Here is a 20133-nt window from a genome sequence, read left to right on the forward strand (position 1 = left end):
TTTCAAACGTGGAGCGAGTTGGAATGGAACATATTCTGAATTTCTGACAGATTGAGTGACTGAAGAAAGCGGGGATTGTATTGGATATTTCAAATAAGTTTCTTTCAGTTCTCTTTGTAATTTTTTCATTTTTCTTGTCAAGTTTCTCTCTCTTCAACGTCGACTGGTCGTGGAATATTGAAACCACAACTACATCATGACCTTGCCCCACTCAAGTCATATTTTTTCTCAAATCAAGTCGAAAAGCGATCGAGTTTGAAAGGAAAAATTTACCTCCAGTCTCTGAAGCTGAATTAGGTTCAAAATCCAGGGGAAACATGGGCTTGAAGTAGAAAAACTCTGGCAAATTATAGAGCCTACTTCTATGTGGGTAAAAATCTTACTCAACCAAAAATCTCCCGTAGTAGTTGGTTATTGCGTTAACACCCAGCGTTTTCTCTTTTTTTGTCACAGATTGGAGAGGGTGAAAGCACACGAGTAGTAACTGTCACTCCATCCAAAAATGTCCCAGCACGCATAGCATCCTTTGGAAGACAAGTAGTCAGCGCTTGGAAGCAAGACGTCAACCTAGACTGCAAGAGAGTGGGCATCCCCTTACCAACTGCCAACTGGCATCATTCCGACCTTCCCCTAGAAGTGGGTGGACGTCGCATCATCCTCCCAAACGCCACCCTTGTCATCAAGGACGTGCAGAGCTCGGACCAAGCCAACTATTCCTGCATAGTTGAGAACACTTATGGCCGCGATGAGATAGTGTATAGTCTGAAGGTGCTTGTACCACCTGATGCACCAGTGTTGAGTGTTATAGAGTCTTTCACGGATACCTTGCATCTTAAATGGTCAGACCAAGGTAACGGTGGCTCACCCATCTTGGGCTACGTCATAAACTATAAGAGGGACGCTGGGGACTGGGAAGAGTTGCAGATTGCCGCCCATACGGATTCTCACATGCTGAGGGATTTGTCTTGTGGAACCAAGTACCTGATGTACATCACTGCGTTCAACAGGATCGGGACTGGACTGCCATGTGACATCGTGACGTCGCACACCAAGGGAACAGGTAAGATGAAAGTAACCCCAATTATGGTCTGAAACATTTTGTCTGCTTTAAGTGGGATCTGCTTCATGAATCTACAAATTGATCGTTTTTTTTTTGTGCAGTACCAATCAAGCCTAAACCATCGCAATCGCTGACAATGAACTCAACCGTGGTGACAGTATGGTTGGACACCTGGGGCGATGGGGGTTGCGGAATTTCATACTTCTCTGTCGAATTCAAGGCAGCCTTGCACTCTTCGTGGACCATGGCATCGAATCATATCAAGCCAAACGAAAGGATATTTAGCATAGGCGACCTGTGGCCTGGCACAGAATATTTCCTAAGGATAACGGCCTATAACAATGCTGGATACACAGAATCCATTCACAACTTCACTACTCTCACTTTGAGTGGAGGTTAGTCATCATGAATTTCTACTTAAAGGTTTGAACATTGACATGCAAGAATTATGAAAGAGTAGCTCTTTCAAAATATGTATCACATTTAGATCTACGAAGATTTTTCTGGGAGATACGCTACTCGCAAGTTAACCTTCGAAAAATTCCCAAGAAGATGGGGGTCAGTTAAAAATTGGTCAAGACCGAACGGTTACACTGAGGTCGAGATTTATTTCTAGAAGAGTTGCTGCTCTTTCAGGATATGTGACTCAAATAACCAAACACCAAGTGGATGTTCTGTTTTCTGTGTATATCAAAATACTATATGGAGACTTTTTTATTTTCTCAGGGATTCCAGAAATAAATCCACCTGTTCAACACTCCGAAGACCAACAACCCTATTTCGCCAAAATTAGGGTTTGGCTACCGATCTGCTTATCCCTCACAGTTGTGATAGTCCTTCTGCTGGTGGCCGCCTTTCTGAGAAGAAGTACGTAACCGGAAGTTAAAATACACTAATAATTCGTAACAAAAACGATCTTCCAGAAATCCAACAAGACAGAGAGATCCAGAACCAATCAATCGGAGAATCCCCCACCATGGCTCAGTTGCAGAACAAGCAGAACCGGGATCAGCAATACCTGGCGGTCAGGGTGGGACGCGCCCCCCAGCCCATCGTGGACGATACAGAAACGTACAAGGCGGAATCCGCCGACTACATCGAGGACATTTGTCCTTACGCAACTTTTCAGTTGTCCAAGCCGGTGTACAGCGAAAGCTCGTACAGCGGCAACGTTTATAGCGGTCCGTACCATCCGGTACGCGGGTCTTTTGTTTATCATGACGTTAAACCACCACCTTTTGATAAGTTAACATTAGGACATGTAAGTTCAGTTTTTCTTCTGAGTTCGCTGCTTTCGCACATATAGCTCCTGCCTCTGTAAGTGGCCGTCATGTGAATAAGCAACATTTTTTTTGAGTCTCAGTTGATATGTTCATTTCGTAGGTTGATTATAGTATGCCATATTTTAAGTTCGACGTTTTTTTGGTTTATTGAATTGGTTGCAGTTGCAGGGTTCGGTCTAATCGGTCCTATTATACCTAATAATTATCAATAGTAGCACTCCACTGACTCCAGTTTTCGTTACAGAATAAAGAACATGAATATACTAAAGTGAGAAGAAAAGGTGGAAGACTGAGAGATCCTCATTCTGAAAGCCAAGGTACATTTAACAGCCTAATACTTATACTTTCATATTTATGACTCATTGAGCATGTGACACTACATGAAACATTACTGCTAAACGTTTTAAACAGTAGTTTCTCTTCCTCTACTCCTTCCAAAGGTTCAGTATCAAAAATTATTGACGTTATTATGGTTCATACTTTTACCCATACATGGTTTTTTAATGAATATTTGGCAGAAAATCCAATATCGATATACTTCAAAAGCCTATCTCCCTTTTCAAAAATTGCAAATTTCAATCTGCGATACTGTTATATCCTTTGATCCAATTGGGATTTCCGGCTATATAATCAGAGTTGAGTCTACCTGAACTTGGTGTCTTGGTGCTCGAAGTTAGAAATGTCGTGGTTCAGAAATGACAAAATAATATCATGATGCTACCAGGGTGTATCCATAAAAAGAGTTTTACTGATAATGATCATCTGAAGTTGTGTTTCTTTTTAAGTATAATGGAAGCTTTGGTACTTGAACATTGTGAAACAAGAAAAGTAAATCTCAGAGGTTTCCCTCACTACATCGAATTCAATAATCGTAGAGAAGTTTCATCTTCCTAAATTACAAGGGTTGATGCTGCCTAACGGCCTTACGCGACTTGTTATCCTCACTTCCAAATTGAAAAACAATTCCCAACTAAGCGATGGATTCTTTGATCGAAACCCGTTGTATTTCAGAGTCTGATAACCTGGGCAGCACTGACTCGGAAGTGAAGAAGATTCTAACGCTTCATCTACCTATTTCAGAATATGACACTCTTGGCTCGGACTCTGAAGGGGATGGAAGGGCGACAAGCCAAGAAATGATGTCGTTCAATCAAAGAATGAGAGGTTTGTATCACAATTTTTAAGTGTACGCTTCTTCAAAATCATTGGCGTTCATTTTTCCTACATAATGAATGTCAACGAAAACAAATCGCTTTTTCCCTTACAGGGGGCGCCGAAGGAACTTCGTCTTCATCCGAAACTTCTCCGCACTCTGGTAGTATAGGTAGGAAACCGTACCCCTCAAAGAAAGGAAAGAACAAAGTACCTGCCCTGGGAAAGAGGCATGTGAGAAGTAGCAGCGGATACTCAAGTCACAACGATGAAACAACATTTAGCATATCCCACGCCCCGAGTTTCAATGATAGAATTCACCCCCCTAGTAGATTTTCGGATATGGGTGGATCCAGAGAACTGACAGAGTCAGAATACGAAAAAGTGAGAGCAAGGGGGATGACCAAACTGAGCCGGGAAGCCTTTCAGATTAATGTATGAGAATAGATGAAGCCAGAAAGGCTTTCTTGTAATCTAAAGTGTTCAATGCTGATATAAGAACGATGTCGACTAGGAAAATATCTAAAAAAAGATCTCTTTTATGGATAAAAAAATTTTGTGATCCCCTTTACGAAATTTCTAGGAAAATGTTTGCACTTAACAAGATTACTTTTTTCCATGGATATTGTACAGTTTGCAGGAGACTTCGAGAGTGGTTGGTGCCTTTAGCGGATTATATAGTGTTGAAGAAACTCATTGGTGTGCCAAAGAGATATACAGACAAGATAATAAAAACGTGAATAGTAAAAAATGTACGTTATAGATTTTATAGATTGTTATTTAATGTTGAAAAATAATTTATTATTTTCAAAAACTAGAATTTGTGTTATGTTCCAGAACAAGTAATTCCAAATGGATGTAAAATTATACAAGTCTTCTATGAAATCCCGCTGAAACTATTTTATTGTAATTTTCCATTATACATACATACCTTATATCACAGATGTACTTACTACAATTGAATAAACTGTTATGTTGAAGTAAAATCGGCGTAAATATCTAGGCATTTCGCACTCAAAATGATTTTATAATCGGTACTTATATTTCTATCAAATCGCTCTCGTACCGAACCGTATCATGGTGACGACAGCGGACAAAAAGTGTCTGCGGACGAAACATACAAGGCTTCAAAAATGTCGTGTAATGTCACTTTTTGTGGAGGTCCACGAAAAAAGTCTACAGCTAGACGAAATTTAAGTGTTTTTGCAGTTTCATTTGCAGAAAAAGTGGTACCTAACAGGTGTATCTACTAATGAAAAACATCTCAATATGGTAAATCTGGCAACTTACTAATATATATTAGAATAATCTATTCATATTGTAAAATCAAATGGTTCAAAATCAGTCCTGATCCTTTCAACCAGAGCAGTTTCTTCTTCTTTGCTGAGGCAGCATTCTTTCCATTCCACCCTATCTGGTAAATCGAGTATGGGTCCCGTACACAAAACGTCCCTTCCAAAATTAATAGGGAAATTTCCCTTGATTGTTGTGTATAAAACTGAACCGGATGGCAACTCAACAACAAAATATGGAGTTTTGGGTGGAAGAACATCTTCTAAACGATCATAAGATTCTACTTCTGATAAACTGAAGCCATTGGCTTCTGCTTCCTCCTAAAATGAGAAAATAAGTTTCAAAACAAGTGTTATTAAAATACGGAAATATAAAGTTGGAAAATATGAAAAATTCTCACCATGAAAATTTCCTTCAATTCCCGTTGAGCCTTCTTGGGAATCGGAATCACTTGTAGTTGCATATGAGAAGTTTTGTAGTTCCTTTCGAAAAAAATTGGAACTTTCGAATCCCTCTCATAGAATTTCACAAGAGCCTTCTTGAATTGTTCCATTTCCAAAGTAACCGGTTCAGGCTGGTTGACCCTGTTTTGATAATGTTGTATGGGACAAACAAGGAAATGTTCTTCAACTAAACCACCTAAAACAAGAAACATGAAACCATACACCAGATCGAATTGAAGCAAAAACTCACCTTTGGCTAATGCCATATAACAATGATCTCCAACAGTAACAATAAGGTGTTTTTCAACAGAAGGGCTAGCTAAACAGAACCAGCATTTCTCTTGGTCAAACACCACTTTTTCCCTCTTTTGCCTTTTGGATTTCGGCTCTTCGATTGGTGTGGTATCATAAAAATACTGCTGAGTGGTAGATGATTTCTTTATTTTGAAAACTGAAGTAATGCAAAATGAATAAGTATACATCAATGAATTCTCCCATTCTGAAAAACAAAACCATTTTTAGGAAACTAAAAACTTACTTTCATTCTGTAAATCGTCAAAATTGAATGGACAAGGAGTTTCATCTGTTGTTTTCTGGATCAACTCGGAAAGTTTCATTTTATCCAGTGGGGTTAAATTCAAGGCATATAACCATTTTTCCCCATCAGAGTTATCAACTCGACCTAGACCAATGAATCTTGTTGCAATTTCAACAGTAGAATCATGGTCCCCTAAGGTGGGTATTCTCATAGGGGGCCTCTCATAGTATTTCCCCTCTAAACCACTCACAACATATCTAGGTTTGAGTTTCATAATGAGCCAGTTTGGTAAGTTACTCGCAAAATTTGGCATAACCTGAAGGATAATATTCTAAGAAGAATAAGTCTCAATTTAGTCAAGTTGTCATTACCTTTCCAGATTCAGTAGCCATCCTAGTCGGCCATTGTGAGGTTAGAAGTATATCGACACCTCTAAAAGCAGGATTACCACGCACACATAAATCGAATAGTTCTGATATATCAGTTCCATCATAATTATGAGACTCTTTGGAGGCAGAACAACTTATTCCACTGACATAAGCAATTCTCAAACCAGTACTCCCTGTGAACATTCCTCGTTTACCTAGAAAATGCTCTGACTTTAAGAAACTAAATGCACTTTGTTGTTGGACATACCTAAATAAAATAGATTTGTGCAGAGCTCCTCATCTTCTTCAGGGTACATATCCAAATGTTCGGCTTTATTTGGACCCAATATGTAGGTCGGCAAAGGTACTAAAATATAATTTGATGAGTTCTATGCATTCTTTCAAGGTAGAAGTAGAAGTGTACGAACTTTTTTTGTTTCCCAATCTGTAGTCGTCGAATTCCTTGTTATTTATGCCAAAAAAATTACCAACACAAATGAGCATGTCGAACTGACCACTCTTCCTTATTACGCTATTGATCCTTTTGAATAAAGCATTGAATTTACCTTCAACGTCTCCGCAAAGCAGGCTGAAATTTGTAAATGAATAACAAATAATCATTTCATTATTATTTTGACCTTACATTTTCTTCTTGTGCTCTGAACTCATATTTCTATATTATTATGAGGTTTGAATTTGTTCAATGTAGGTAGATTCAGATATTCAATTGAGTTAAGATGGAATTTTGTTCCACTTGTGTTGTGAAAATTGCTATTCAGGAGCAAAAATTGTTTGTTTACAAGCATTTAAAATAATAAATAAATGAAAAAATTTATTTTATAGGTTGAAGTTTGTTTGTTAGGTTAGGATTACGTCAATGTCCCTTAGATCTACGGGTTGGGAAGTCTACTTTTCTAGCTCTTTACGTCTACCAATCGTCTACTTACTTCGTCTTGGACTTTAGCCTTTAGGAGTCAAGTATGGGGCATTAAGATAATGAAAAATAATTATATTTTCAATATTATTATACTATAGGAAAGAACGAATGGAATTCTCAAGTATTTATTGCAGATATAGTAAGTATATACAATATAAAATTAAATATAAAAAGAGGTATGGCCTAACAAAAAGTAACATTTTCATAACAAATAAAGCAGTGCAGTGTTTTTCAATAAATAAATTGAACTTATCAAAATTAACGTTTCATTAGGAATTTATCGACTAGAAGTGCGAATTTTCTAAATTACAGACATTTGGAAAAGTGAATTGAAAAATAATACATTCTTCGACAAGTCCTACGAATACAAAAGTATTTCATAGCAAATCTAGAAAAAAATGTCTTTTTCTCGCATGACCTGATATTGGCAGTGAAAATTTCTTGCTAGTTGTTGTTTTCCTAAACTAAGTTACCTGCTATGTACTCGGTTGAAAATAAACATTCTGTTATTGCTTAAATCATAAAGGAAAGGAGAAACATTTAATTTGTTTCAAAGGAGAAATGTTAATTAAATTACGAGCTTATCGAAGTTCTTCTCTTTGGGGTGACAGCTATACTTCGCAAACTCCTTGATCTTTCAAAGAGCGATGGATCAATATAGATGGGTTCACTGGGATCTTCAAACGGTCCTCCTGGAGCTGGATTCGGAGAATCTGGATCATCTCGAGGAAGGCTGGGAAAATGTCTAGCCCTCCCAAAACCTGCGAAAGATTTCCCAAAACCAGTTCCAAACATTGAAATTCCACCAGAAACATTACTGCTCCTAGTGTTAGGATAAGAGGTCGATGAGAATGTTGATATGTTGGAGGATGATCTGTTCACTATGAAATTCTTCTGCATAACAGACCAATAACGTCGATAACCCCAGCTGACTAGCACTACAACTGTTAGAAGAAGAGCCAAAAGAGAGAATAGGACCGTTACCAAGCCATGGTATTCGCCTTTGGTTAGACATACTGTTTCAGGAACTAGTTCAACCCTCTGGGCCTCTTGTTGTAACTCTTCCCTCGAATCAAAAACCTGTAAAAAATAAATTCCGTTTAAGTTTAGACTTTCAGAGAAGTCTGTTGGGAAATTTTTATATTTTGTTTGTGAAATAATCGAAAATTCTCAAACCACTTACTCTTACCTCGATCATCTCCCTGACGAATTCTGGTGATTCCGATGCTACTTTTTCATTCTCCTGGGTAGTTTGCTCAGGCTGAGGGAAACTAACAACACTAGTATCTTCCGTTTTATTGGAATTGTCATCGGGAATTTCCACAATGGTGTTATTCTCGCCTTCTATCATTAGAGTATCATTTATCGATCTTCTTCGTCTACCAAACGAAGGTTCAGACCTCCCAGACCCCGAGGGACAGTAAGCTGGCTGGCATCCATCCTTACACGTTTTCACAGTGGCTTCGAACACCAAAAAGTTGGATTCCGGGATTTTGAAAGCGTTGAATCGAGCCTCCAAACTGTCTCCACTCCTTCCCCTGTCAAGTTCCGGAAACACAAATGTGTCCACTGGACATCTGAAAAAAGATTTCGTAGTTATATTGCTCGAGATTAATTATTGATGTTGAGAAATGTGACATACCCAAACCTATCGATGAGTTGTACCGATCTCCCTGTATACGGATCTCTTGCAACCACATTGGTGGCAAAAATATCTGTTACGTAATTGTAACCATCTTGGGCTTCTAATCTGAATGTTAGAGGATCTCCAACAGCTATAGTGGTGGTTGGTCTGCCTTGGTATAAAATCATAAGTCGAACCTTCGAACTAAGTGTGTTCTCTGCAGGTAAGTACTCTATTGGTACTGGGCTGCCAGATCTGAAACGAATGAAAAATTGGTAATGTGTTCAATATGATTCCATTGTATCGCTCAAGCTTACCCTGCTCCTATGAAACCTGAAGAAACTACTGCTTCTCCTGGTCCTCTGAATAGACATGTTAGGTTGAATCTTTTGTCCTTACCGGTTTGGACGTAATCACTAAATTGCACAACCACGATGTTGGTCATCGTATCACCATATCTCTGAGTACCGCATTCTGGATAACCTTGAGCTCCACTAATCCGTAGAACGTTGACAGTACCACCATTACCTCTGAAGAAGCACCTGTCATAGAAGCCATAGGTGTAGATTCTTCCGTAGAAACCCTCTGGTGTTCTGAGCGTAAATTCCATCCCATCTTCATTGCAAACTTGGCTGACTGTGATTACAAACGAAGATATTTAAAAATAACTCTTTATCTAATCATTCGAATACAATTTACCGTCCAAGCAGTCTCCATCAACGCCATGCCTACTCAAAGAGCGCTCATAATATTCGAAATTTCCGCCAGTCTCGAAATACTGAGGATTATTGACTTCCATATCTCTAGAATCTCTATCGCTCAATTCGCAGTTATCCCTGTTGGATTCATAACCGCCTGGAGGTACATCCCTAAAAGAAGTTCTTCAGTTTGATCTCATGGTAAACTAAAATGACCAATTACCTACCTGTAATTGAAGGATCTACAGATGAATTCTCTCATGTCGCTACATTCTCTTTCGCAAGCTACCAAAGTTGGGGCATTGGTGAATTTCCTGATGAATTCCTTCCTTGCTCTCTGTCTGGTTCCGATCTGTTTGAAGTTTCCACCTTCGTCACATCGGGAGCTGTATGGCCTGTTGGGGCCTATTCCACCAAAACTGTCGTAAATGGGCCCATCTGGTCCAGGTGAGATTGGTCTGCCACCGTATGGCGGCCGTTCTCCTGCTCCCGGTCTTATGGGATCGTAGGGAGGTCTTCCACCTCCTCCAGGTCTTATAGGATCATATGGTGGAGGTATAGGATCAACAGGTCTTCCTATTGGTCTTCTGTCTGGTCTGAAGAACCATCTGTTGCCACCATTCTTTTCATCGCCGTAGTAATCATAGCGGTTGCCACCTCCATATCGGTCTCCCCCATGATCTCTGGAAAAGGCTTTGTGTCAAAAACAGTCTGCGTAGAGTATTCATGAGATTTGAACTGACGAAAGAATTCCTCATTCGCAGCTCTAGATTCTTCCACATCTAGAAATCATCCCCATTCCTTCTCTTATTCTTAGCTTTTAATATTTAGATATTCAAGCTATATATTATAGATCAAGGAAAGAAAAATAGAGTGATCCCTCGTGGTGAATATACTCATAAAGTTTTGTGTCAGCTAAAATCTTCTAGGGTGTACATTTGCAAATTGAGGAAATATGTCAAGATGCCGCAATTTTCGTTGCCAGCCGGAGAAATAAGTAAACGTGAGGAATGATACATATTTATTCAACTAATGATTACGGTATTTACAATACCTGTCGCCATATCTATCACCGTATCTATCTCCATATCTATCGGGATATCTGCTTCCGCCATATTTCTGATCGTAAGAACCTCCTACTCCTCCATATTTATCTCCTCCAGAACTGCTTGGTCGGTAGTTGATACCTACTGGATATTCGTAATCTGGATATCTTTCACCGTATCTGCTTCCATATCCACCACCATACTTGTCTCTGTCTCCACCGTATCTGTCTCTATCCCCACCGTATCTGTCTCTATCCCCACCATATCTGTCTCTATCACCATACCTTAAAAATGTGTGATAACCGAAATAATCCAAATTTTTCAGTTGTCTTACCTGTTACCACTGGGTCTTGGATACTTTGATGGATATTTGTCTCCACTGGATGATGGAGAATAATAAGGAAACCTGTCTTTTGACGCCGGGGGATATCTTTCAGGATATCGGTTATCTGGATACCTCTCAGGATAGCCATCTCGTGGAGGTCCTAATGGTCGTATAGGGTAATCATCCGGTGGAACTCTTGAGTAGGGTGGTTTTGGATAGTATCTATCTCTATCTTCGTAGTCACCTCCACTGCTGCTTGGCCTGTAGGATGGTGGTCTAGGTCTTGACGGGTAATCATCCAGAGGTGGATAGCTAGGTCGATGTGGGTATCCATCTCCAGGTCTGGGATAGTCTCCACCCGGTCTTATTGGGTAATCTCCGCCAGGTCTGATTGGATAATCTCCTCCGGGCCTCACAGGGTAGTCACCACCAGGTCTTATCGGGTAATCACCTCCAGGTCTAATAGGATAACCGCCACCAGGTCTGATGGGATAATCGCCTCCTGGTCTGATAGGATAATCCCCACCAGGTCGTGGAGGATAGTCACCACCGGGACGTACAGGGTAATCTCCTGGCCTTCCAGGATAATCATCTCCAGGTCGAGGATATCCTGGTCGTGGATACTCACCTCCAGGTCTGTGTGGATATTCCCCAGGTCTATAAGTTCCACTACCACCTTCACCTCCTGGTCTGCCCTCGCTATCCCCTCCGACTAAAAAATACCAATGAATATTTTTTCCATTTGAGAATAATGACCACACTTACGCATCAAATTTTCGTAGTAATCATAATCAGCGTCGTATATGATCCTCATACCATCTTTCTGGTTGTACCTGGTCAATCTACAAGTCCTATACCGTTCGCTGTATTCAGCTGATCTGCATTGGAAACTAGGTTGCCTCAAACATTCGTCCAAACATTCGCTCAGGGTCCTTCCGGATATCTCTGAGTGATGTTCTCCTCCTAATCTGCTGTTACGGTACCTTTGGAATGCCGTGTCTGGTTTCTTTCCAGTGAAAAGGTGTGAAGTTACTGAGTTATCCGGATATTCTGATCCTCGAGCTGCAGAGAAGAGATACCGATGTTAGTCAAATTTCAAAGAGAGGTGGTATGCGTGTTAGTTGCCTCACAAAGCAAAGAGGAATTCTGAGAGATATTTGAAGATAGTGCTAGTCTTCCCTTCTGACTTCTTAGCCAATCCGAAAAGAAGAAATCTAGAGTGTAATCAGAGCGAACAGCGAACTTATAGAAATCCTTTGATTTTCGAGAATAAGCGAAGGGAGGAAACACCGAACCTCAGTATGTACTCACGTTCTAAATTACGCTGATGTCGGCTCTGCACTGAGGATGCTGGAAGCCAGGGAAGACGTATATGTAAAAGGGAACTCAAACCGAGATCGCAAATGGAGATAAAGCAATACTTACGGCTATCCAAGCAAGCGAAATCATAAAAGTGATGGGTAGGACTGCTCGCTAATGATATATCATCCTTCTGGGACACAGAGTCTTCTTCGGAGATGGTACACTGTTTGGTCATCTCATCATATTCTATCGATCTGCAGAAATATTTCTCGGCACGCACGCACATGCCTTGGCATTCTTCCAAGGTGATGTTTGTGTATGAATCCACTTCGAATGGACCACCAAGACGTCTGTTCCCTTCTTTGATGAACACTGCAAGCCCGTCACACCTCCGTTCAGCTGAAAAATCAATATTTAATGCAGGAGAATCACGAATTAGTAGATATATAAAAATTATACCACTCAAGCATGTGTTTTCTAGGTACTCAGCGTCTGGGTCGTCCTGCAAGAGTTCCGGGTGTGTTCTCCTGGTGAATCTGCTCAATATGCACATCCCTTGGTTCGAATCAAACGTAGCTGATCTGCAGACAAAACTGAATTCGTCTAGACACTTATCCTCGCAGTCACTTCTGTTAGATGCAGGAACTTCCTTAATGTCGGGCATCGGTAATTTTAGACGTTTTCGTGGATGACGTTCGAAAACGTATCTTCTGTTGGGGCACTCTCTATCAGGTCTATTTGCTGAAAATGTTTAGCTTGTTATCATATATGCTTCTATGACTTAATTCTTGGAACATATAGATGTTGGAGTATCTTACACGTGAGACAAATTTCGTTGAAATGTACGCTATTAGGCACAATCATGAGGCTTCCCATCCCTTCAGGTCTGGCCTGATTCGGTGAGAGGTAACAGGTTGATTCCTCGTATTCAGGTCCTCCGTTGTAGGTGGCTATTCGACTGCCTGGCTGGAAGTCGAAGGAGGCACAGGCCCTTACAATGTTCTGCGAATTTCTATCCTTCAAACACAAATCCTGACATTTCTCGAGTACCATGAACGGAGGCATGGTATCTCTGACAATATCTTCGTCGAATCCTTGGAGCTGTATGTTTGGCAGACGTTCGTACATGATCTTTCCGTTTATTGATCCAGAGCCACATGAAGTTTGGGCTGGAAAACCAAGACCATAAGTAAAACATTCTCAGTGTCCTAACATTAAAATTTTTCTCACCTTTGGTCATCATCTTTAGGACAGTCAGGACAGTAATTGCTTGAACCATACTCGGAACGTATGGATAATTTCTCATTTTGGTTAAGGACTAGATGCACCTTCACTACCTGGACATACTTTGTGGTCTGGAAATGAAATGCTGAACATCAGCGATCATATATGAATGAAAAATAGACAATTGAAAATTTGTTAGTGGAAAACCGTTCAGCTGTGACTGATTTTTCGGATATACAATGCATCCTTCCGGATTCTCATGGAACGAATTGGGTCAGTATTTGACAATGAGCAGAGTAATATAAATAAGTGGGAATGGAATCAGTCAATTCTTCTCGGTTCCAATCAACAAGTGAAAATTGAAACTGATGAGTGGTAGGAGATTCATTCTTACCATTAACGGGTTTTCAAATTGTGTGAACAAGAAAGAATTCCGAATATTTGAATAAACTTGAACATCTGCAGGTGGTTTTACGTAATTTTGTTGCAAAAACATTAATTACATAGTTCCATCAAAAGTAATTATTATTCTGCATGATGAATGTCCTTCGAACGCTAAAATTATCTTTATTTAAGTATACGTTGAACGATCAACATATAGTAGAAGCTCCTCTCTTTCAATTACTTGTAAAAATGAAATGAATGAATGTAGGAAATCCCTCGTTTCTGATTGTGAGAAAATGGGACCAGCATAATTGTTATAATTTAGGATCAATTCTACAAATTGAATTTATCATGGTGTTTTCTTCAAGGTTTACGAAAATTCTAATGAAATGCTTCTATGGGTCTCAATTTTTAGACCCATCGTTTTAAGGGTGTTATCAAGAAAATAATACATATATGGAAGGAAGTTATTCTTCGATTTATTGCAAGACTATGAGTTTGATCATAATGTAGCTTGGCTAAACAAACTATTTCAATATGTTGATTTTTTATTTCATCCTGATGAATTATACCCGTATATTTACGAATTTTCCAAATTATGTATTCTACTTTAATGATACGCTCTGGCAATCATGACTAATAGTGATGCAAATGGTAGAACAGAACACGTCTGAAATTCACTCTTGTTGGTTCATTATTTTATTACATTTCCGGTGGAAGAAAAGACAGCTATTTTCCAAATATTCATTGGCTGGCGGAAATATACATCATTGTTAATTTTCGAGATAGGTTATCGTTTTTTATCGAAACAGGGAGATCCATCAGTACCTACATCAAATTGAAAATATTTGGATGAATTCATACATCCGTAAAATAAATTTCATGGGTAATTATGTTTCAGCATTTGCCAGTCGCCTGCAATAGATTACAACTAATTTGATTTCAATTCTAAAATTATTGCGTATATCTCATGTAGTTGCTGAGATCCCAAGCATTGAAAATTTTCCCTAGAATATGCTTGAATATCTTTTCAACACATTTTTAAGTACGTAGGCATATACTGCTTCCAAACATGCTGGTAAGTATGGATAATCAAAATAATAGATCGTAAAATCATATTAGAACACGTTTGTGTTAACTGTTCCTATTGTATTCCATTTTGGATATTACCTTGAAAAAGTATTTTTAGATTTTCGGGTATTAGCAAATTTCACGAAGAAAAGATTCCTTTGAATGAGCAATGAAAACAAAATTATTGTAATACTCAATAGCTTTTTGTTTTTGGCCATGGTTTCATTTCTTTATCAGCGTTAAATTCAAGATTGTTTGATTGAGTGATACAAAACACAGATTGGGCTCTATCTATATAAATTTTAAGATTAAATTTGTCCAACAAAGGTAATAAGGGACAAGTTGAAGAGGTTGTTCAAAAGAAACATTTGAACAATGCTTCAATAAGGAATTAAAGTTTCAACCATTATGAAAAGCCGATTGGAATGAAATTTGGAAGATTTCGTTGAATAGTTTACTAGACTCTTTTTTGAATTGTGCCAAAATTCAAATGTGAAAATTTCATAAAGTTTACAATTTTCTTCGTTCTAGATTTCAGAGATTAAATCATTAGAAATAATAAACCAGAATATGATCTGATCTGAGAATTGTGGATTATATAGACCACTCTATTGAAAAATGCCACAGTAATCTTATCTACAATCAACCATCGCATTCGATACTGAAAAAGGTCAAATCCCCCACAATAATGAGATGCACATTTATCTGAATGTAAATGTACGGTATATGAACATACAAGGCCCTTGGACCTATCAATTTAATAATGGCGCCAAGGACAAATGACTCACTGATGAGAATCTCATCAATTTGGATATTCAACTACCAATAACCGAATATCCTGGTTCATTATTTCCAAAACTGAACCTTCGACGATAAATATTAGATTTCCTCTAGAAATTTTGAAAGTTAACGTTTTTCGATATGCAGGTAGATTTCAACAAACGGAATAAAAATTCCGCGCTTCTGTATCCTAACAGTGATGTGTTCTTTTTGGAAACTTCTGAGTTTATTCCTGAAATGAAATATTTTACATAAATCGAGCGGCTAGATATTAGGTTTGAAAGACTTTCGAGGATTAAAAATTGAATAGTGAAAAGCTAACTAGAAATATGTATTGATTGAAGAAGAATCAATAAAATAATAAGTAAAGAAGGAATTGATAGACAAACAATATTCTACAGAAATTATTCGGTTTATCCTTAACATGTGTCCTATTTGGTGATGAGAACTTATTTGGTTCCTCTATTGACGTAGTTACCGAACATTGAATGAATACAAATTGATTACTTGATAATAATACACAAAGAAAATTTCAGATTGCCCATTCTGTGCATTCGCTTTGGCAAATAATCAATATTTGACTTGAATCAATTTGAATTCTTCCTGCTATCATTATTGGTTTACCTTGTAAAATTGGCTCAGAATGGAAAGATTCAAAGCAAGAAAAATCCGCAGGTTCTTATGAAGAATTATCGTTTTTATAAGTATCTGGAGTGAATGTGAGGAAAAATCTATGAGCTAACAAATTGTCTCGAATCTTTTCGTCGTAGATTCAACTACGAAATGAGTTCACTTCAGAAGTTCATCGAACACATCATGCAATGTAGTTTCTAGAGTTTAGCTTGTTGAAGTTTTAATGTATAAAAATCAAAAAGAATTTCGTCTTATGTTATAAATTTTAGATCATATTCATAGGTATGATATTGAAGGTTTTTTGGACATGATTAACCCATGGTTTTCTGAGACAGAAACCTCACACTGCATGTCTGTATTCTGCCTACCTTCCCACTATACAGCACCAACAGAATTGAAGTTTGGTACTTAGGTATAAGATACAATATTGAGCTTGGCGACTCCATCACAATAAGCCTTGCACGAATGAAGGACCTCTTGATATAAGAGTTATATTAGTGAAGAAAAGTTAAAAAATTCAAAAAATACAAGTATTGACCTAATCAAACCTAAATCGCTCCTGTATTCCCCACAAAACCAAAGCAGCACCAAAGCACACCATCAACCCTCTCACTCACCAGTACATCCGAGCAATTTGGTATATATCAACACGACCACCAACACTCTCATACTAAAAACTGAAATCCGCGATGGTTGGTGACACGCGAAGGGTCCTTGGTCAGCCATCCGGATGCTCTTTTGTCCCAGCTTCCGGGAAAGCATCAAATGATAGGGTCATTGGATGGTCAATGCACAGCACGGCTACATACGCTGGCTCTTGTGCAATTTTCAATTCCGATTTTGTACACTTTACGGATTGTTGAACACCGTCCGCGGTGCCCTACAGGTGTCAACCATGGCGTTGCTGGTACGCCCCTTATGGTCACCCGTGATGTGGTTTTTGGTCCCTTCGTCAAGCCCATATTCCGCCAGCATGGGATACTTTGCTGGGACTCTAAAGACGTCCACCTATTGAAGTAGCAGTTTCAGAATTTCATGAAGGTTGGTTAAGTGGTTGGTCAGAAAACCTTCAAAGAACTAAGACTACCAAAATCTCAAGTATCTAATCTAAGAAGGATAATATTGTAGTTGAACCTAAGCAACCATGACAGTACCTATATACTTCTTGAATTTTCTTCTTTGTCCTTGATTTTTTCCCACTATATCTTTATGGGAGACTGAATATGGCAGAAAGAGCTTCTTGGTTAGAAATCAAGAATTTGAATACTGTGGGGGTTTCCAGGACAATAAAGTTTTTTTCGATTAGGCTGAATATAATGATGTAAAAGCAAGTCTGCTTCAGGTAACTCATACTTAAACTAAAAGACGTGAAAAATGTTCTATTATGTGACTCTTCTTTTTGGGAACTCATCATATACTTCAAATTAGGATAGGAATATACAGAATGTCACCTGAATACGCAGAAGGGAAAAGATGGATCAAGTAGGCAACTCTTCTAAAATGGGAAATTCCCGATATGTTGATAGTCTTTCATCATAGTTCAATAGACAGAGCAAAAAAAGTTAATCCAATTTTAACAAGTTCTTCATGGGTTTTGTTGGATGACTTTATTAGGTTTTCAACTCGGGGACACTGTGCTTATTGGGGAATGTCAAAAAACCTCGAAATTTTCGGACTTTTTCGGTTTTGAGCTCATAACTTCTAAATCAAGAAGTTTTAACCAAAGGGATAGAACTGTTGATTATTAGAGGTCTAAACCTCCATGTTTTTGCCAATTATTGCCATTTTGCGAACATTCCTTTAACATTTATTGGATCATAAGCTGTCTCTGTATCTCGATTGATATAAGGTTTAGAAAAAAAGTTTGACGATAGAAACTAGTAACAAATTTTAAGGCTCTACAAGTTCTGAGATAAACGTTTTGTTAGAAAATTACATTGTTTAGAAGTTATGATCGAAAAATCGAAAAAAGTCTGAAAATTTTATGGTTTTTTGTCCACTCCCCAAGTTAGTAAAAGGTCCTGGAGTTGGACACTTGAACTTGACTGAGTCATCCCACAGCATACTCGAACAACCTCTAAAAGTGTTGAATGCTTCAGTGTTTCTCTGACAAACACTTTCAAAGAATGACGTTTTCATCCTCAAATTTGTGTCCTGATAAATAAGTTGTGGTGCTTTTGGGTTGTCTTGTTCTTTCAATATAATCAACGAAATATTGCGAAAAGTTCTCATTTTCGACACACCATGTTTCTGAAGGGGTGCATATTTGGTCCAAATTTCTCCACGATATAAATATTTTCGGATGAATAATCACCCCCTGCATTTTTTCCACATATTTTGTGAACACCCTGGTACTATAAACTGTTTTTTTTCGTTTTCCCAAGTGTTACCTACTTATATTACCCCTTGTCGAATTCATTTGGCGATTTGGAGGATCTTTTGATGATTTTTTCCTAACGAGTTATCAAAAAAAATTCGAATATTGAGGAAACATCTCCACAGTTTGTTGAAAATTGATACAAATCGATTATTTCGAAACTTCCACAGAAAAATGGTTTGAAATTGCTCCACTGAATGACTCCGTACTAAAAATGCCCTTGTCATCTTTGATAAAAATCGATTCATAGAATCGGAGGCCGTTTGTACGGTCTGGCGATCCTCTAAAACTTTTCGAAGAAGACAAGGGCTGACCTCACAGGCGCAAAATTAAATGGGTGTCACTGTACTTAAAACATTGAAATTCGAATTTTATCCAGTGGATAATCAAATAGTTTATGGCCATCGCAAGGACAAATTTTCAGAGCGTTAAATTTATGTAGGAAGATTAATTATTGTCCTGATCGAACAGATGTCGTAGTATCTATGGTAGATTGAAGAGAGCTACAACGAATTTAACATATTTGGTCTATATTGAGCTCGACTATTTTCGTGGCTAGGAATGGAAGAATGCTACCTACATGAATCACTATTTGTATACCTGTGAGGTAAAGAAGATTCTTTGTTATATTTCATATTAGGACCAGATCCAGTTCCTACATCAAAAGAACCTGAACTTATCTCAACAGGGCTTTAAAGCTTTTCCCGTTCTTCACCTAGCAGGTATGTGGAATATGAGGGTCAAAGGGATTAATCTTTGGAGCTCTGTCAATGTCGTTATTCAAGGTTGAATTTATCGTGACAACGGAAGAAATGAACGAACCACTCTCAAAAATTTCGTATACGTAACAAAGAAAAAAGCCAGCCACAGTTTCTATATTCTATAGACGGTTATCAGAAAATCGATTGCTGAATAAATTCAACCGCCACTGCATTATGAAATTTGAAATAACATCAAAATGTTATTTCAAATTTCATAATAATATCAAAATATTAAAGAAGAATATTATTGATAAGTCAACCAACATATTTCATTTCCCTAAAATTTGTACATTATTCAAAAAAATTTGAAGAAAACATAAGAAAACATTTCTCTACCAGCAGAGAGTTACAGAGAAGTTCGTTTTTGTGCTGTATTTCGTTGTTTTCTATGTAATCAGTTATTTGTAACTATATGTAGGTATCACAATCAGAAAAAGCCCAATTTTCAATACCAATCGACCTGTGTGACCATATTTAAAACAAAACAAAAAGGTCTTTGTTAAACTGAATTTATTCCAAGTTAGAGACTTATTCCAGATCATGCAGAAATACGGAAATAACTTCCTCATGTAGAAAACCTAGCCTATAAACTGTTGTTTATCAATAGCGATAAGATAACGACTATTTTTCGTCCTATTGTAAAAAAGCTCTTCTGATCCCATAAACAAACTACGATTCTATAAATGTTGAAAAGTGGTAAACAATTTTATGGTAATGATTTCACTCCCATTTGAATTATTTATAGCCCCACTTGTTTACACTTGAAATTGCGTGAGTGCTTGAGAATTCTGGATTCTGGATAACAAAATGAGACACACTATATATTTCAGGTTC

The 20133-nt window shown here is 38.1% G+C and overlaps 3 protein-coding genes across 7 annotated transcripts in view; 1 reads left to right on the forward strand and 2 right to left on the reverse strand.

Annotated features, from left to right (window-relative positions):
• LOC123306818 (Down syndrome cell adhesion molecule-like protein Dscam2) overlaps window positions 1-4493 on the forward strand; it is a 128049-nt gene extending 123556 nt beyond the window's left edge. The window contains exons 18-24 of one of the 2 annotated variants that reach the window (XM_044888970.1): window positions 454-1060; window positions 1162-1455; window positions 1787-1927; window positions 1984-2321; window positions 2588-2660; window positions 3355-3507; window positions 3611-4493. In XM_044888970.1, coding sequence (XP_044744905.1) covers window positions 454-1060; window positions 1162-1455; window positions 1787-1927; window positions 1984-2321; window positions 2588-2660; window positions 3355-3507; window positions 3611-3936 — 1932 coding nt within the window. In that variant the 3' untranslated portion in view covers window positions 3937-4493. The remainder of the gene's footprint in view (window positions 1-453; window positions 1061-1161; window positions 1456-1786; window positions 1928-1983; window positions 2322-2587; window positions 2661-3354; window positions 3508-3610) is intronic. The other variant, XM_044888971.1, reaches the window with a different exon arrangement.
• Window positions 4494-4774: 281 nt separating this feature from the next.
• On the reverse strand, window positions 4775-6981 carry LOC123306819 (CWF19-like protein 1). The gene is made up of 8 exons (XM_044888972.1): window positions 6781-6981; window positions 6566-6726; window positions 6406-6504; window positions 6141-6352; window positions 5770-6085; window positions 5482-5682; window positions 5189-5427; window positions 4775-5108 (listed from the first exon to the last, which is right to left on the reverse strand). The coding sequence occupies exons 1-8, from the start codon at window positions 6804-6806 to the stop codon at window positions 4809-4811; spliced, it is 1554 nt and encodes a 517-aa protein (XP_044744907.1). The 5' UTR covers window positions 6807-6981; the 3' UTR covers window positions 4775-4808.
• Window positions 6982-7185: 204 nt separating this feature from the next.
• On the reverse strand, window positions 7186-16822 carry LOC123308244. Of its 4 annotated transcripts, none has more exons than XM_044890830.1 (15): window positions 16779-16822; window positions 13300-13424; window positions 12888-13238; window positions 12529-12810; window positions 12193-12468; window positions 12079-12117; window positions 11533-11829; window positions 10777-11479; window positions 10451-10726; window positions 9624-10079; window positions 9398-9567; window positions 9016-9334; window positions 8717-8953; window positions 8258-8651; window positions 7186-8154 (listed from the first exon to the last, which is right to left on the reverse strand). In XM_044890830.1, exons 2-15 carry the CDS (start codon window positions 13373-13375, stop codon window positions 7648-7650), a joined length of 4383 nt encoding a protein of 1460 aa, XP_044746765.1. In that variant the 5' UTR covers window positions 13376-13424; window positions 16779-16822; the 3' UTR covers window positions 7186-7647. The 4 variants fall into 4 exon arrangements, with proteins under 4 accessions (XP_044746765.1, XP_044746764.1, XP_044746766.1 ...); XM_044890829.1 differs by having other exon boundaries at window positions 16700-16817; XM_044890831.1 differs by lacking the exon at window positions 16779-16822 and adding an exon at window positions 13688-13812 and having other exon boundaries at window positions 8264-8651.
• Window positions 16823-20133: the final 3311 nt, after the last annotated feature.

Source organism: Coccinella septempunctata, chromosome 2 (genome assembly GCF_907165205.1).
Source record: "Coccinella septempunctata chromosome 2, icCocSept1.1, whole genome shotgun sequence".
NCBI classification, from domain to species: domain Eukaryota; kingdom Metazoa; phylum Arthropoda; class Insecta; order Coleoptera; family Coccinellidae; genus Coccinella; species Coccinella septempunctata.

Coding starts and splice junctions, on each gene's coding strand:
- LOC123306819 (XM_044888972.1), bottom strand. CDS start 6,806: ATGAGTTCAGAGCACAAGAAGAAAAT. Junction 5,428..5,481: donor TTATATGGCATTAGCCAAAG/GTGAGTTTTTGC, acceptor TTCTTGTTTTAG/GTGGTTTAGTTGAAGAACAT. Junction 5,109..5,188: donor AATTGAAGGAAATTTTCATG/GTGAGAATTTTT, acceptor TTCTCATTTTAG/GAGGAAGCAGAAGCCAATGG.
- LOC123308244 (XM_044890830.1), bottom strand. CDS start 13,375: ATGAGAAATTATCCATACGTTCCGAGTATGGTTCAAGCAATTACTGTC. Junction 10,080..10,450: donor GGTGATAGATATGGCGACAG/GTATTGTAAATA, acceptor AGCCTTTTCCAG/AGATCATGGGGGAGACCGAT. Junction 8,954..9,015: donor TCAGGTTTCATAGGAGCAGG/GTAAGCTTGAGC, acceptor CATTCGTTTCAG/ATCTGGCAGCCCAGTACCAA.